The 18,248-nt window shown below is 39.7% G+C and overlaps 1 protein-coding gene across 1 annotated transcript in view; it reads right to left on the reverse strand.

Annotated features, from left to right (window-relative positions):
* Positions 1-18,248, reverse strand: part of LOC122806858 (aromatase) — a 313,131-nt gene that overhangs the window by 266,284 nt on the left and 28,599 nt on the right. Inside the window, exon 3 of the mRNA XM_044077618.1 lies at positions 8,044-8,198. Within this exon, the coding sequence (XP_043933553.1) occupies positions 8,044-8,198 (155 nt within the window). The remainder of the gene's footprint in view (positions 1-8,043; positions 8,199-18,248) is intronic.

Below are 18,248 nucleotides of genomic sequence, written 5' to 3' on the forward strand. Positions count from 1 at the left end.
TCTGCTTAATATCAGAGCTTTGGCTAACATCTACCTGAAATCAGCTGGATGTATAAGTGAATTTAAGTAAACTTTTATCTGCTCTTTTGCATATAGTACTGTATTTAATTTATTTATTTGTGGTTTTCACTGAATATTAACTCAACTGAAGTTGTGGCTGTCTCTCTACAGAGTACTTTTAAGAATTTCTGTGTAGCCATTGATAGCAGTGGGGGGTAGTTTCCCCTCATCACTGACATTCTGTCTTGCCTTATATAAGTTGTACATTTTGAGTTATCTCTGCTTAATATCAGAGCTTTGGCCGGCTAACATCTACCTGAAATCAGCTGGACATATAAGTGAATTTAAGTACACTTTTATCTGCTCTTTTGCATATAGTACTGTATTTAATTTATTTGTGTTTTTCACTGAATATTAACTCAACTGAAGTTGTGGCTGTCTCTCTACAGAGTACTTTTTAGAATTTCTGTGTAGCCATTGATAGCAGTGGGGGTAGTTTCAGCTCATCACTGACATTCTGTCTTGCCTTATATAAGTGGTACATTTTGAGTTATCTCTGTTTAATATCAGAGCTTTAGCCGGCTAACATGTACCTGAAATCAACTGGATGTATAAGTGAATTTAAGTACACTTTTATGTGCTCTTTTGCATATAGTACTGTATTTAATTTATTTATTTGTGATTTTCACTGAATATTAACTCAACTGAAGTTGTGGCTGTCTCTCTATAGTTAGTTCCCCACCCACCCTCCCTGTTTTTGTTTTGGTGTTAATGTTGGTGGCTTTGAAATTGCCCACCTCTCTTGTAAATTTGTATTTGGATACTCCTTCTGGGACCATCTCATTTGCTCACTCAACTGAGTGCAGTGAGATCATATTCTGGTTTCAAGCACTCCTACTTTGTACAAAGAAAGCATTTGGGAAGGACAACCCTTGTCGCCTCTTAATCCTGCTCTGTTCCTTCCCTTAAAAAAAAATAAAATAAAAAAAAAAATATATATATATTTTTTTATTTATTTTTTTTATTCAGCTGCTTTTAAAGTAACTGTCTTAGTTGCTCTTCTGCATTCTGTTATCTGTTCAGTCGCTTGTTTGTTAGTAGCCTTCTAATTTACTGCCTTCTGCACTTATTTTTTAGTCATTTGTTAATTTAATTGCATTTATTTGAACTGTATTTGCCGTAGTGTTGCTACACACTCAGGTGTGCTGGCCTGCACTACAATTTGAATTGTATTTACTGCTGTTTTAGCTGCTTTTCTGTAACAAAAAAAAAAATACTAAGCTTGTTTCCTGCCTTTCCTGTAACTAGTCAAGTCCAGATACAGACTTGCTATATCCAGGACTGTTGGTAAGCTTCTGAGTCCCCCTCAAGCCCTTCTGTCTTGGAGAGAAGCCTTCTAGCTTATCAGTGGGAGTGGTAAGCACTAAGTAACCTATCTACCACAAGAGAAGTGGTTTCTGGCTCAGAAATTATAGTTTATTGGCCATTTGGGAACTTTTCCATATCTTTCAACCTTCTGATTTAAAAGTCTGTGTTTGCGCTTGTTTCCTGCCTTTCCTGTTACTAGTCTAGTCCAGGTACAGATTTGCTGTATCCAGGACTCTTTGTAAGCTTCTGAGCCCCCCAAGCCTTTCTGTGTTGGAGGGAAGCCTTCTAGCTTATCAGTGGGAGTGGTAAGCATCAGGTAGCCTATCTACCACAAGATGAGTGGTCCCTGGCCCAGAAATTGTAGCTATTGGCTTTTTGAGCAGTTTTTTTCCATCTCTTTCAACTTTCTGGTTTGAAAGCCGCACTTGTGCCTGTTTCCTGCCTTTCCTATAACTAGCCTATTCCAGTTACAGAGTTGATGTATCCAGGATTGTTAGTAAGCTTCTGAGCCCCCCCAAGCCTTTCTGTGTTGGAGGGTATCCTTCTAGCTTACCAGTGGGAGAGGTAAGCACTATATAGCCTATTCTCCATGGGAAGAGTGAGTTTTGGCCCAGAAATTGTAGTTTATTTGGCCATTTGGGCAGTTTTCCATCTCTTTCAACTTGCTGGCTTAAAAGCCTACATTTCTACTTTTTCCCTGCCTTTCCTGTAAGTAGTCTAGTTCAGGTACAGATTTGCTGTATCCAGGACTCTTTGTACGCTTCTGAGCCCCCCAAGCCTTTCTGTGTTGAAGGGAAGCCTTCTAGCTTATCAGTGGGAGTGGTAAGCATTAGGTAGCCTATCTACCACAAGAGGAGTGATTCCTGGCCCAGAAATTGTAGCTATTGGCCGTTTGGGAAGTTTTTTTCCATCTCTTTCAATATTCTGGCTTGAAAGCTACACTTGCGCTTGTTTCCTACCTTTCCTGTAACTAGCCTAGTCCAGATACAGAGTTGCTGTATCCAGGACTGTTGGTAAGCTTCTGAGCCCCACAATCCTTTCTGTGTTGGAAGAAAGCCTTCTAGCTTATCAGTGGGAGTGGTAAGCACTAGGTAGCCTTTCTACCACAAGAGGAGAGGTTCTTGGCCAAGAAATTGTAGTTTATTGACCATTTTGACAGTTTGTCCATCTCTTTCAACTTTCTGGTTTAAAAGACCACATCTGCTCTTGTTTCCCATCTTTCCTGTAGCTAACATACTGGGTAGCACTAGAAAGCCTTAAACTGATACAAGCCTTCTAGCTTAGAAGAGAGACTTTGGAGTGATCAAGTATCCATTTTCTGTTCTTTCTTGCTGTACTTAACTGTTTTCTGCCTAAACGCAGATTTTTCCAGCATTTATTGTGATTTAAAAGCTTGTTTTTTTCACATATTGTACTTATTTGACAAATATGACTCTGTCATTGTTCATGTCGGTGTGAATGACCTGAGACGTACCTCCCTGGACTACATGAAAAGAGACATGGAAGAGCTCTCTGATCATGCAGCCCAGGCTGGTATGACCCTGACCCTGAGTAGCATCCTGCCCTCACCAAGAATGATACCTCAGTATAAAGAAAAAATGATCAATTTCAACAATTGGCTAAGCTTCTGGTGTCATTCAAAGGGGATCCGGTGTCTGTCAGCCTGGGACAACATGCTCGACAAGCCACGTTGCTTTGTAAGAGACAGCTTGCACCTGTCACCCCTAGGCTTTCAAATACTGGCCAAGGCTCTTGCTGCCCCCATAGTGCCTTTTTTGGAAAGGCTCAAAAGTCAAACCCACCTCCATAAACAACACAATTAACAAAAAACTGAGGGTTATGCTACTCGACCCCAGGAGTTTAAATCTCAAAATGCACATGCTCAAAGCACTCCTCAGTACAGAGAACGTCGACATCTGTGCAGTAACTGAAACCTGGTTCAGGGCTTCAGAGAGCACCCCAGCACTAGTGGGCAACAACTCATACCACATGTTTCGGCCATAGAACACAGACCGAAACACAAAAGGAGGGGGTGTATCCATATTCATCAAGGATACCTAAACCCCCAGGTTAGTGGCGCAGCATGATACCTCTGAGATCATCCATGTGCAACTAACAATGGGAAAATCTGCAGTGCAAATTGTGGCCTGCTACAGATCACCCTTCATGACCCAGGACCACCACTCCACCTTTCTGGAGACACTGGAAAACATGAAGGTCCTACCAAACACCCTGATATTGGGTGATTTCAATCACCCTACCATTCACTGGGAAAACTACTCGAGTACAAATTCCTAGGCCCAGCGCTTCCTAGAATTCATCAACTCAAACACCCTGGATCAGCTGGTAAACTCCCCTACCAGAGGTGAAAACATATTGGACCTGGTCATCACCAACATTGGCGACAGGTGTTCCACACCGGAGGTCAACCCGTCACTGGTTAGATCAGACCATAAACTAATCACTCTGGATGTCCACACCCCACCACCACCCCAACTAAGGAAACCACAGTAAAAAACTTTTCTAAAGCAAACTTCACCTTACTTAAGACAGAGGTGGTAAGTTTCACAGCCCCCACACTAAAGGATAATGCTGCCCAAGATGCAGAAACCTTTACAAATGCACTCTATGAGCACCTACAAGGATGCATGGATCATGCCATCCCTAGCAAAACCAAGGCTGACTTCTCTAAGAGAAGGAAACCGGTTTGGTGGACCCCGGCAATAAACAGGCTATACAATAGAAGGAGGAAACTAGTTCAGAAAAAAGCAAATCCCAAGAAGGAAAGACATCCCTGATCAGTATCAGTAAGAAACTAAGGTCCCTCATGAAATCATCCAAGGCTAACTTCGAAAGAAAAATAGCCAAAGATTCAAAAGATAACCACAAAGCCTTCTTTAGCTATGTTAAGAATCTAAGTGGCAACTCGCAGATATGCACTGAACTAGTGCAAAATAGCACAAAATATACTGAACCTACTGATATTGCCAACATCCTGGCAGATAGATTCAGTGCAAACTTCAACCCCCTCTCACCTCCAAAAGGGCCCACAACAATACCGGAAAAGTGTAGTGCCCCAAAAATCACAGACGCACAGGTGAAAACAGCCCTTTCAAAAGCCAAAAACACAGCATCAGTGGGACCAGATGGTGTCCCAGGCTGTGTCTTGCACGAACTACAGAATAATCCCCCACCTAAACACGCTGTTCAACCTCAGCCTCTCCACAAGCTACGTGCCCATAGAATGGCGCACAGCAACGGTTATTCCTCTCCACAAAGGAGGGGCCACAACTGACCCTGGTAACTATCGCCCCATAAGCCTGACTAGCCTGGCCTGCAAGGCTGTGGAGTGCATCATCATGGAACTCATTAACAAAGACATTGGGAACCTCCAAACACTTGACCCAACCCAGTTCGGCTTTGTTAAGAGCAGCTCATGCCTACTAAACCTGGTTGACTTCTTAGAGACAGTCACCAAGGCCATAGACGAGGGAAAGGTGGTTCACACAGCCTACCTTGACCTCACCAAGGCCTTCGACACCATTGCCACTCAGGTATTACAGAAAAACTCACCAGCCTGAGCATAAACCCCTACATCACGAGATGGGCTGCCAACTGGCTTACAGACAGAACTCACACGGTAAGAATAGTGGGCTCCAGGTCTGACTCAAAACCATTCACAAGTGGTGTTCCACAAGGCTCGGTCCTAGGACCCCTACTGTTTGGCATATACTTCTCAGAAGTAGAGGCAAACACAGGAGGACTATGGCTAACCAAGTTTGTAGATGACTGCAAACTGGGAGCCATAACCAACTCTCCGGCTGACACGGACATCCTCCAAAAGGCCCTTACTGAGACAGACACCTGGTGTCAAAGTCATGGCCTCAAGCTAAATGCCAAAAAATGCATAGTCATCCCATTTGGTAAAAACAAAACACCCACGAATTACCACATAGGTGGCAGCCTCCTTAATATAGAAGAGGTAATAAGAGATCTGGGGACCCAGATAGATAGTAATCTTTCCTTTGACAATCATATTGCCAAAGTAGTTAGGAAATCCTTTTATGTGGCCCATCTAATTACTAAAGGGTTCACATCTAGAAATAAAGAGGTTATAGTGCCCTTCTACTCATCACTCATTAGACCCATCATAGAGTACAATGCCCCATTTGGGATGTACCTCAGAAGACACTTCCAACAGCTGGAAAGACCACAAAAATACCTCACCAAGAGGATTAATGGCCTCAAACATATGTCTTATGCAGCCTGACTGAAAAATCTCTGGCTGTACTCAGTGGCATATCGCTTACTCAGAGGTGATCTCTGCTTGACTTACAAAGTCACGTCCAACTCAGAATTGATGGACATGCTCCACCTAAAGAAATCCAAGTCACTACAAGCCATGTGCTCTAGTGAGCTAAACCTTGCCACAACAATAAATAGAACATGCTGGAGGGATAGATTCCTGTCACAGAGACTCCCCATGCTTTGGAACAAAATTCCAAATTACATCAGGCAGAGCCCCTCACTAACACTCTTCAAAAGAAACCTTGACGAGTGGATGGGTAACAGAAAATACACCCCTGGGATCACTTCATTGGCTCTGCTTGACAGAGGATCATTTAATTAATCAATGGGGTGGTGAAAGCTGACACACTCTGGCTAGGCTTATAAATGCCCTTGGGCCTACCTATGAACCTATGAACTAGGCTTTTCAGATTTAACATATTCTACATTCTTAGTTAATAAATCTCTACTATAATCTCTTGCCAAAATGTCCTGTGTGATAGTACTAATTTCAGCTGCAAACCCTTCTTCAGTGGTGTTTAGTCTACTGGCTCTTAAGAATTGACTTTTTACTACACCCTTATAAACATGAGTGGGGTGCATACGGGAATTATGTACATATATAGTTGCTTGTACCTCTTTCCTATATATAGATGTGTGAATTTTACCATCAATATTCATCAGTTTAACATCCAAGGAAGTGATTTCCTCTACTGAACAATACATTTCAAACTTAAGGAAGCTGCTGCTATTTTGTAAATGTTCAATAAATAGCTCCAATGCCTCCTTCCTACCTCTCCACAGGAATACTATGTCATCTACAAAACGTTTATACTGCATTAAAGCACTATTATAGTATTCATTTTTATTAGAATCAAAAATAGTATATTCTTCCCATCTAGCCAACGCTATGTTAGCATAGCTATTTGCTACAGGTGTGCCCATAGCTACTCCTGAAGTCTGATGATACACATCAATGATCAATGATTAGTCAGTAAAATAAATAAATTATATGACTAGTATGAATGGACCTGTAATCATCACATTAGACAAAAGCAACACACAGGAAAAATTGCCAACATCACAGACACACTAGATACTGAGACAGACGATGAATAGCCAATAAAATGTACTGCAAGGGAGTTTATTTAGTTAAATAATAATCAGTAAACACACACACTGAATATGAAACAGTATGAGCAAAAAAAAAAAAATCAGCAACAGAACAAATATTGAATAGGCACTGAACAAGCGTATTGAGATACAGTTACTAAACCAGTACTTAAAGGCCAATGAACAAGTATTAGAAATGCACTGAACTCAATATAAGCAATAAAATAAATCCAAATAGTGAAACTAATATAATCCAAAACAAAAACATGAAGGTTGCTTTAAACAGTATATACTAGACTCTTGCATTGCTTACACTATACACTTACACTACATGCAGCAAATGCTGAAATGAATGAACCTCTGGTTATTTAAAGTCTATAAGGCTCCACCCTTGTAGAAGCTGATCAATAAAAATGAAGTCTATGCCCCTGAAGGTGCTGGCCAATCAAAATCAGGCATTCCAATTCCTTAGTGGAACCCAAGGTCAAGTAGCTGGCATGTAGATGCCTTTTTTCTCAGAACTAAAAAGTGATCTGGGCTTCTTTTCCACTTCTTATCCTTATTACTTCTACGAGGGCAGCCATGGTGGTGCAGTGGTTAGCATTGTCACCTCACAGCAAGAGGTTCTCCGGTTCGATCCTCGGCTGGGGTGCCTTCTGTGCAGAGTCTGCATGTCCTCCCTGTGGTCGCGTGGGTTTCCTCCGGGTGCTCCGATTTCATCCCAAAGACATGCTGCAGGTGGATTGGACACTCTAAATTGGCCCTAGGTGTGAGTGTGTGTGTGCATTCTGTGGAAGGTTGGGCGCCGGGCTGGCAACTTGACACTGTAAAACTCCACTGCCAATCATGAGCAGACATGTTATCCGCTGTGGCGATCCCTAACTGGGAAAATCCGAAAGAAGAAGATCCTTATTACTTCTACGAACCATGAAACAGTTCTGGTTTCAAGACCTGTAATTCCTTGATTTATCAGATAAAAATACTTCTACCAAGTGCCACCTATATTGAGTGAAATTTCATGGGAAATTACCTGATAGATAACTTGAATAGATTCAATTGTCAGCTAAACATGAAGCCCCCTTAGTCATTTCCTTGTGCTAAACAGGAAAAAAAAAAAAAAGACTCAAAATCAAAACCATATTCTTCATTCCATCCTCATGGTAACAGACAATCACTCTTTTGTAATAATTCTTTTCTTTGTCTGTTTCCTTCTCAAGCTGTCTATCTAATTAAAATACAGATTGTACAAAGAATATAAAAAGAACGTTGTCTTACCTTTCATGAATATAGGACGGATCTGTTTCACGCTGTCAGGATTATTGTTAAAAATGATACCATTTTCACGCATGCCAACACACTGCAGACCAAACTCGTTTCCAAATCTACTACAGTAACCTGCATGCTTCAGCACATTGTAAGCAGCTGAAGGTCTAAAAGAAGAGACAGATCAAGAATGGGTAATGAATGACCATTATAGGTGCAGATCAGAATAGCTAACAAAGAAATATACTATGTAAAATATGGTGATATGAACTATGCTAGTATTAATGTACTTCAGTAGGCACAATTTATATTTCACAAGTGAAAATGCATGCACAATCTGTGAAAAAATTGCCTTACATAGTATTACAAGTTACACTGTTTAATTCACATCTAGCTCGTTGGAGCACGATAAATAATGTTCAGATGCTCAGCTAAAATAATACATGTGATTGTAAGAAGCACTGCTGGAGTGACATATGTTCACAAAGTACTACACCTTTATTTTTTCTTAAGTGTTATAGGCTGCGATTATAAAAGTTATATAGTGAGATAGTTAGAAGGAAACAGGGCCATAGGAGGCAACTACTGCAAGTCAGGGTGCATGTGCATTCATCAGTGCGTGTGTGTCTGTGTGTGTGTGTGTGTGTGTGTGTGTGTGTGTGTGTGTGTGTGTGTGTGTGTGTGTGTGTGTGTGTGCGTGTGTGTGTGTGTGTGTGTGTGTGTGTGTGTGTGTGTGTGTGTGTGTGTGTGTGTGTGTGTGTGTGTGTGTGTGTGTGTGTGCACGTGCATGTGTGCGTGTGTGTGTGTCTGAGTGTGTGTGTGTGTGTGTGTGTGTGTGTGTGTGTGTGTGTGTGTGTGTGTGTGTGTGTGTGTGTGCGCGTGTTGTGGCATGATGGAAACTGCATCAGAGTGTTTGTGTATGCTTGAGACTGTTAAGTCTCCATGTGAATGAATGAGTATGTCTGAATGTGTGTTTTGTGTGTGTGTCTCTGTAGGTGCTTATTGAACAATATTGTGTGAGTTGGGAGTGAAAACTCTTAACAGAGCTGTTCCAGCTGCCCTATGTGCTTGATTCAGAGGCACACAAAGGAGTTGCTAATGAGCTTTTGCAGCATGCAGCTCTTGCACATATCTGAAGTGCGTGCTAGTTCTGCAGCACTATTGAAGCACACTAGTATTAGTACTCTGGAGCTAAACTGTCTGAATACCCCCCCCCCATAGTGTACTGTTATCTCAACAAGAAAACCAAAGAAAATGAAGATATTTGGTGATATTCTGCCATACTCTGTTCCTACATAATCCACAAAATGAACTTTTTTATGACATTCTGTCATACTTTGTTTCTACATAATCCACAATATATCTGCTTTATGTAGGTAATGACTAGATAGTTAACATTTTACGGATGGTTTGTTGCTCAGCATTAACACTATTGACATTTTCATGCAAGCATAAATGCTTACATTTTCTGGAGACACAGACGATGGTTTAAGCAAAGCAAACCTCAAGAGCAGTGTAAGAGCTGTACATTCTGTATCTTTATATTTATTTCTCTCTTGCTTTCTTTCTTTCTGCTACTGAGATCAACAGCAAATGTTGGAGGTGTGATGGGGAGAAAGAGGTAATTGGGAAAATATTTTCTGGGAAAGTAATGAGTTGGCAGACTTTAAAGATTCCCTGCATACTGCTCTGTCAGAGATGCTGGGTGAGCAATCTGGTGTAACTAGGGAAATGATTTTGTTGAGTTATGACATAATTAGAATTGCCTAGACATAGTAAGGCCCTGCTGAGTCTAATTATGGTAAGCAATTACTAGAAAATAGAAATAAAAGTCTAACCCAACTATAGTAGAAGTAGTGAATATAGTAATAGAGATAAAACAACTGGGACTGGAATCTTTGCAAATTACACAGAAAAAAATGGGAATTGTGGGAACAATACATACAATGGAGGAATGAGGTTTAAAAGAAGGCATGATGTGAATGATCTATGTAATGTTTAACTGGCAATGATTGGAAAGATTATAGGTTCATAGATTCATAGGTTGGTACTAGGCCATTGGCTCTAGGTCCTATACAAGCCTAGCCATAACAATTCCCTGGCTATTTCTTTCTACAGTATTTACTTCCCTTGACCCCTGTCTAGCAGGGCGACTGACATGATGCCCGGGGTGAATTTCCTATCTCCCATCCAATCATCAAGGTTCCTTTTGAAGAGGGCCAAAGTGGTGCTGTGCTTGACATGTATGGGCAGTCTATTCCAGAGTCTGGTGAGTCTCTGAGTCAGGAACCTATCCCTCCAGCATGCTTTGTTCATTGTGATGACAAGGTTTAGATCCCTGGAGCATGTGTCTCTGAGGGATTGGGATTTCTTTAAGTGTAGCATGTCCAACAGCCCTGGGTTTGACATGGCCTTGTATGTTAAGCAGAAATCACCTCTGAGTAGACGATATGTGACAGACTATAGGTGGAGTTTTTTTAGACGGTCAGCATAGGGCATCTACTTTAGGCATGTGATTCTTTTAGTGAGGTATTTTTGCAACCTTTACAGTTGTTGCAGATGTCTTGAGAAGTACATACCAAATGGGGTGTTGTACTCTATAATGGGTCTAATGAGGGATGAGTACAGTGGGACAATGAACTCCTTTTTTCTGGATGAAAAGCTCTTAGCTATGAGGTGTGCCACATAGAAGGATTTCCTGACTGTTGTGGCGATGTGGTTATCAAAGGTGAGACCACTGTCCACCTGTGTCCCTAAGTCTCTTATCACACTTTCAGTGTTTAATGTGCTGCCACCTATATGGTAATTCACAGGTACATGTTTTTTCCCAAAGGAAATAACTATACATTTCTTGGCATTGTGCTTGAGCCCATGGCTCTGGCACCAAGCATCTGTTTCTGTAAGGCCCTTTTGTAGAATATCCACATAATTTGGGGATTTAATAATGGCTCCCAATTTTCAGTCATCTGCGAACTTTATTAGCCAGAGTCCCTTAGTGTTGGCCTTTACTTCAGAGAAGTAGATGCTAAACAAGAACGGTCCCAGGACTGAATCCTGAGGTACTCCACTTGTCACTTGTCTGGAGATGGATTTGGAGTCGGCTACTTTTACAGTGTGGGTTCTGTTAGTAAGCCAGTTGGCAACCCATTGAGTGATGTAGGGATTAATGCCCAGCTTAGTACGTTTATCTATGATTCCAGAGTGGGATGGTGTCGAAGGCCTTGACAAGGTCCAAATAGGCTGTGTGGACCACCTTACCCTTGTCCACAGCTCTGGAGACTGATTTGAAGAAGTCAATCAGGTTCAGGAGACAGGATCTGCCCTTCACTAACCCAAACTGGGTGGGGTCCAGTGTTTGAAGGTTGCCAATGTCTTTGTTTATAAGTTCCATGATAATACATTCCATAGCCTTGCAGATCAGGCTTGTCAAACTGATGGGGCGTTAGTTCCCGTGATCCAACGTGATGCATAATGTTTACAGCTAGGATTATGTCAATGTGGTTTGTGATGTAAAATGCGTCAACTGGGATTGTGTCAATATGGTTTGTTTTCATTTATCAACAAAAAAAGGAAAAGCGCACCCAAGTAACCGCACTTTATTAGATCTCCAAGGAAAGCCACAAAATCCAAACAGATATAAACGCTTTAAAGTCACACAATGCGTTTTCGTCCACTAAACAGTGAGACTTCATCAGACAATAGGATACAACTTGATTAGACTTTATATATTAAAGTTTAAAAACAACTGACCATTAAAAAACTTTTGCATTCTGGCTAAGCCAATAAAATAATAGGGCTCATTAAAAAGAGGAAATTTAAGTAGACTAGGAAATGTTGAAACATTTTCGAGGTTAAAAACTTTTGACACAATTGATAATGCTCTTCTGAAGTAAAATGATAATTTAATAATTTAATCACGTAATAAAAAAGTGGAATGTAATGAAAACTTCAGTGCATAGATAAAGTGAAGTTTGTATGCTTAGATAATATTGTTTTAGTTGGGGATTGTGTTTACTGCAATGGCACCACCTGCTGTTTTTTTTGGGATGTTACATGTAAAATTTATATTTTTCCTGCCCTAAGTTTTAGTACAGGGGATAAAGAAATACATTCATTTAAACCAGGCTGTTTGGTGGCTTCTAATAGAATTTGCCACCATAGTTCTTTGAACTCAAGCCATTCTTCCCAGGGGCCGCCTCTCGTTTCTTTGTTCACCTGCTCCAATACAAAGAAGGAAAATTTAGAATCTTTACAAACTTTAGTGTGTTTGTATAAGGCGTTCGTTTCTTTTTTTCTTTAGTATCTCATACAGGTGTTCATATATTCTTCTTTTCAAAATCCTTTCTGTTTTTCCAACATAGAATGAATTGCAGTTGGAGCACGAGGCCATATATACGACTCCCTGGGATACACAATTGTGTTGTCCTGTGCTGTATATGTTCATGCCTCTAGCTTCTAGAAATATCTCTTTTTTATTAGAGATATATGGGCACTGTTTACAACGTCCACATTGGAAAGTGCCATTGTTGATGTTTTTTGTACTTGTCTTGTTGTTGGTATCGTTAGTTTTATTCTTTTCTAACAATCTTTTAATGCTGTGTGCATTCTTATAATCTGTTTTGGGAATCCTTTCCTTTATGTTCGGAATGTCTGAAAAGGTGATGAATTTCTCCCATTCCGTTTGGAATATTCTTCTTACCTTAGAATTGAAAAGATTGAATTCTAGGACTAGGGCTGATTGATATTCGGATTCTTCTTCTTTATTGTTCTTGTTAATAGTAGAGTGATTCTCAAGAATGTCTGTTTGTGAAGTAGAGTTTGTAGTATTATTCATACTACCCTTTATGGGTTTGAATTTTGTTGGTCTTTTTTCCTCCACCTCTTTTCTTATATCTTTAATGAAGTCAGGTGGGTATCCTCTAGCGCAAAACATACCTTCCAAGGTGTTGCATTCAAAGAGAAAATCCTCGTCTCTACTGGTCATGCGACACCCTCTGACAAATTGTCCCTTGACAATGTTCCTTTTGCAATGTGGAGGGTGTGTGCTGTTGAAGTGTAAAAAGGAGTTGCAAAAGGTACTTTTCCTAAAAAACCTTGGTTTCCAGGTCTCTGTTTTTTTCATTCTTGTACACTTCAATGTCCAGGTATTGCAACCTGTCGGTGGATGTTGTGTGAGTAAACCTCAAAAAGTTGGTGGTGTTGTTGATGTACTCAAGGAACTCATTTAATTTCTCATAGCCTCCTGTCCAAAAAATTACAATATCATCCAGGTAGCGTCTGTAAAGAGACCAGTGTCTTTGATATTCTGAATTCAGGATGAAGTTGGACTCCCATCCTGCCAGTACAATGTTGGCGTAGGTGGGTGCGCATGCCGCGCCCATTGCTACTCCCTTTAGTTGTTGATAAAATTCACCATTAAATGTAATGAAGTTGTACTTCAGTACTGTGTCTGTAAGTTCTACTATGGCTACCTTTTCTGCATGAGTAAGAATCTTATCCAGAAAAATCATTTCTTCAAATATTCTCATCCCCTCTAGGTGTGGAATGCACGTGAAGAGGTCAACCACGTCTATTGTGACAAAAATAAGGTCCTCTGTCAAAAGCTCCTTTGTAATGTTTCTTATTAGGTCCCATGAATCTTTCAAGATGTGTTTCTTGTTGTTGCAAATATGTTTGGTTTTGAGATTCACATATTTGGCCATGGGAAGTGTTTTGGAACTGTCAGCTGACACTATAGGTCTTAGTGGGGGGTCATAAACATTTTTATGCACCTTTGGTATGCCGAAAATTATTGGAATCTTAGGTTTCGGAACATACAAAAAATTATAGAGTTTGCTGTCTATAGTTCCCTCAGTAATCATGTTGTCCAAGACCATATCAATTCTTTGATAGGCCACATTCACCTCATTAATAGATACGCTTCTATATTTACTTTCTTCCCTGAGGATGGTGTTCATTTTACTTTCATAGATGATGTTGTCCATAATGACGGCTCCCCCTCCCTTGTCTGGTTTCATAATTCTGATTTGGGTATTGTTCCTTAGGTCGGTCAAAGTTTCAAGTTCTTTTTCTGTAAGGTTATGTTGTTTATTAACTAGTTTAAACTCCTTCCTGATTTCATTTTCCAGAACTATGTCCAGATTCTTGATTTGTGGGTGGAGTGGGGGGTTGTAGGTGCTCCGCCTAGTTAGGGCAGGGTGTTGGAGTTCAGAATTTAATGTCGAAGGGGGGAGTGTAACTTGTAGGTTGACCTTTCTGAGAAACAGCTTCATGTCTATGATGGTTTGTACCAAATCCCCTCGGTTGCTGGGAATGTATTTAAACCCTTTGCTGAGTAGGTCAAAGTGTGCTGTATTGATGACAATATTACTAAAGTTGTATATTGAAAAATGCTTGAAAGAAAATGTGGTACCTGTTTGTAGAATCTCATCCTCTCTATCAACAACAGAAGAGTCAAGATAATCTAATGTGGGGGTACCAATGGGGGTGGGGGTGTGGGTAGTATTAATTAATACCTCCCTCTCCCCCTTCTCCCTCCCCCCCTCCGAAAATTCTGGAAACCCTGTCGGTTTCTGTTTTGATAATGTTGTGAATCTTCATTCACTAGGGGTGGAAAATCAGTGTCATAATTAACCCTGTCTTGTTCCTCCCTCCAAGTGTCTGTTTGATAGTTGTTTCCTCTCACTTTACCCAACCTAGTTCTGTCATTGTGTTCTTTTTTCTTAGAGGGTGGTTGTGGGTAACTAACATTATTTTGATAATCCTCCAAGTCCCTTTTGAGCTTATTTATTTTCCTCTGTTCTAACAATTTACATTTCATGTCGATGTCAGAACTTACATTGTGATATTTGTCTCTTTCTTGTTTGATCTCGAAAAACAAGTCATGTTTAATAAAATTATCTAACAACAAAATTTCTTCTATTACCTCCAACATCTTGTTATTCTCTTTAATAATAAGCCCAAGAATTTCGAGCCCACATTTGTTAAAAATATCAATTAATTCCTTGTGAAACACAGTACCAGCTTCTACATTGTTAGGGTACTTCCATACCCTAAGCCCTTTTGGTACAATTTTGCGTTTAATGCATTCTGTTAAGTAGCAATTTTCACTTCCCAATGTTTTGTACTTATACATTAGTTTAGACAATTTTTCTATTTTAAGACCAAAAGAATCACCATCCTGTGGTGATTCATCCTCTTTAGATTCAAAATTAAGCAGTTGAGGACGTTTCAACCAGTCTATAATGTTATTGGAATTGTTAGAAGTGGAGACAGTACCTGTGGCATTCTTGCCCGACGTGTTCACGTTAGGAACACTAGCATGGTTAGTAACCCCTGTGTGTGAAGTCCTATCCGTTGCTGTTGCAGATCCAAATAGCATCGGAGTAATAGCAGGATTAAACGTGCCACCGTTCGGTTCAGCCTCTTCAAACGACGAGGAGCTGGAATCCCGGTTGTGCCTTTTCCTTTTCTGTTTTGCACCTCCTAACCTTTCGGTCCCTTCCGGAATGCTTCTTGCGTCGGTAGATTTCCTGCTTACTAACGTAGTACACAATGGGGTTAATAGTTCAATCAGCTCCGTGAGCTGTCCGATAAGTTTTCTGGACTGTCCCACTTCTCCGCGGTTACAAAAAGATGAGCTACTTTCCATTGCAAGCACCGAAACTGATAAATCCCAAGTAGGTGCCGAGCTGACAAAGTAAAACCAGTAATCAACAAAAAAAGGAAAAGCACACCCAAGTAACCGCACTTTATTTGATCTCCAAGGAAAGCCACAAAATCCAACCAGATATAAACGCTTTAAAATCACACAATGCGTTTTCGTCCACTAAACAGTGAGACTTCATCAGACAATAGGATACAACTTGATTAGACTTTATATATTAAAGTTTAAAAACAACTGACCATTAAAAAACTTTTGCATTCTGGCTAAGCCAATAAAATAATAGGGCTCATTAAAAAGAGGAAATTTAAGTAGACTAGGAAATGTTGAAACATTTTCGAGGTTAAAAACTTTTGACACAATTGATAATGCTCTTCTGAAGTAAAATGATAATTTAATAATTTAATCACGTAATAAAAAAGTGGAATGTAATGAAAACTTCAGTGCATAGATAAAGTGAAGTTTGTATGCTTAGATAATATTGTTTTAGTCGGGGATTGTGTTTACTGCAATGGCACCACCTGCTGTTTTTTTTGGGATGTTACATGTAAAATTTATATTTTTCCTGCCCTAAGTTTTAGTACAGGGGATAAAGAAATACATTCATTTAAGCCAGGCTGTTTAGTGGCTTCTAACAGAATTTGCCACCATAGTTCTTTGAACTCAAGCCATTCTTCCCAGGGGCCGCCTCTCGTTTCTTTGTCCACCTGCTCCAAAACAAAGAAGGAAAATTTTGAATCTTTACAAACTTTAGTATGTTTATATAAGGCGTTCGTTTCTTTTTTCTTTAATATCTCATACAGGTGTTCATATATTCTTCTTTTCAATATCCTTTCTGTTTTTCCAACGTAGAATGAATTGCAGTTGGAACACGAGGCCATATATACGACTCCCTGGGATACACAATTGTGCTGTCCTGTACTGTATATGTTCATACCTCTAGCTTCTAGAAATATCTCTTTTTTATTAGAGATATATGGGCACTGTTTACAACGTCCACATTGGAAAGTGCCATTATTGATGTTTTTTGTACTTGTCTTGTTATTAGTATCATTAGTTTTGTTCTTTTCTAACAATCTTTTAATACTGTGTGCATTCTTATAAACTGTTTTGGGAATCCTTTCCTTTATGTTCGGAATATCCGAAAAGGTGATGAATTTCTCCCATTCTATTTGGAATATTCTTCTTACTTTAGAATTGAAAAGATTGAATTCTAGGACTAGGGCTGATTGATGTTTGGATTCTTCTTCTTTATTGTTCTTATTAATAGTAGAGTGATTCTCAGGAATGTCTGTTTGTGAAGTAGAGTTTGTAGTATTATTCATACTACCCTTTATGGGTTTGAATTTTGTTGGTCTTTTTTCCTCCACCTCTTTTCTTATATCTTTAATGAAGTCAGGTGGGTATCCTCTAGCGCAAAACATACCTTCCAAGGTGTTGCATTCAAAGAGAAAATCCTCGTCTCTACTGGTCATGCGACACCCTCTGACAAATTGTCCCTTGACAATGTTCCTTTTGCAATGTGGAGGGTGTGCGCTGTTGTTTTCATTTATACATATGTATGATTACCTGTGTTATAAGTCAGAATTTAATAGAGATGTTTCTTGTTTAAAAAATAATGTCCTGCATCTTATTCTACTGGTGCTCTTGAATGTAGCTTATTCACGTCTTTCCGGTGTTAACTCCATTTTCATGCTGTTTCATACCTCTTGTTCCAGACATGTATGATGTATGTGAAGATATCATGAATGGTCAACTAAACATAAGAGTGGTCACAGACAGTAAGAAAAAAACAAGACTTACTACACATAACAGTGACTGCAAAAAAGACTGTACCCCAAATAAATGTCAATAGGTTACAATGAATACCTTCCTCAATAATACAACACAAAAAAACAAACCCAGACACCAATTTTTTCAGGGCACAAGTCCTCATTGTACTCCTCATGTGGGGGGAGGCTGCACACCTATACCCCAGCTATTTTATGTGTGCATCCGCTCTATGACTGCAGTACAGTGAGTAAAGTCATATTATCAGTTCCTGTTGTACTTTTATCTTACACATATCACAACACGGTAATGCCTTGCTATGTATACCAAACATTGGTCTCATGCTTCTCAACATTTTAGCAAAAGAAATACAGACAGAATCAGCACATAATAAGAACAAAGTCCAAACATTCAGTAAAAAAGCATCGCATTTATGATTATTTAAGGAATGTTGTTTGTCTATTTGCCTAATGGACAAAACAACAAAATAATGTCACTAAAAGTCACTTTCAGTGAACACAAAGTAAAGTTTGTTTTTTTTTTTCCATCGGGCAAACTCCCTTCCACCCATATGTGCAAGGAGACTCCTAAACTTATCTATACCAACTCCAAAGATGCACAACAGTGGAAAAAAGGCAACACCATATTTTCAGTGAAAGTGGCTTCTAGCAATAAAGCCATTCCATTTTTGTCAGTTGGACAAACACTGTTCAACACAACACATGTTCACCTGAACTATCCATTGAAAATGCTTGCAATAAGAGCAACTCAGATACTTCAGAAA

The sequence above is a fragment of the Protopterus annectens genome, chromosome 7.part0, assembly GCF_019279795.1.
Source record: "Protopterus annectens isolate FY-2018-M chromosome 7.part0, PAN1.0, whole genome shotgun sequence".
NCBI lineage: Eukaryota > Metazoa > Chordata > Ceratodontiformes > Protopteridae > Protopterus > Protopterus annectens.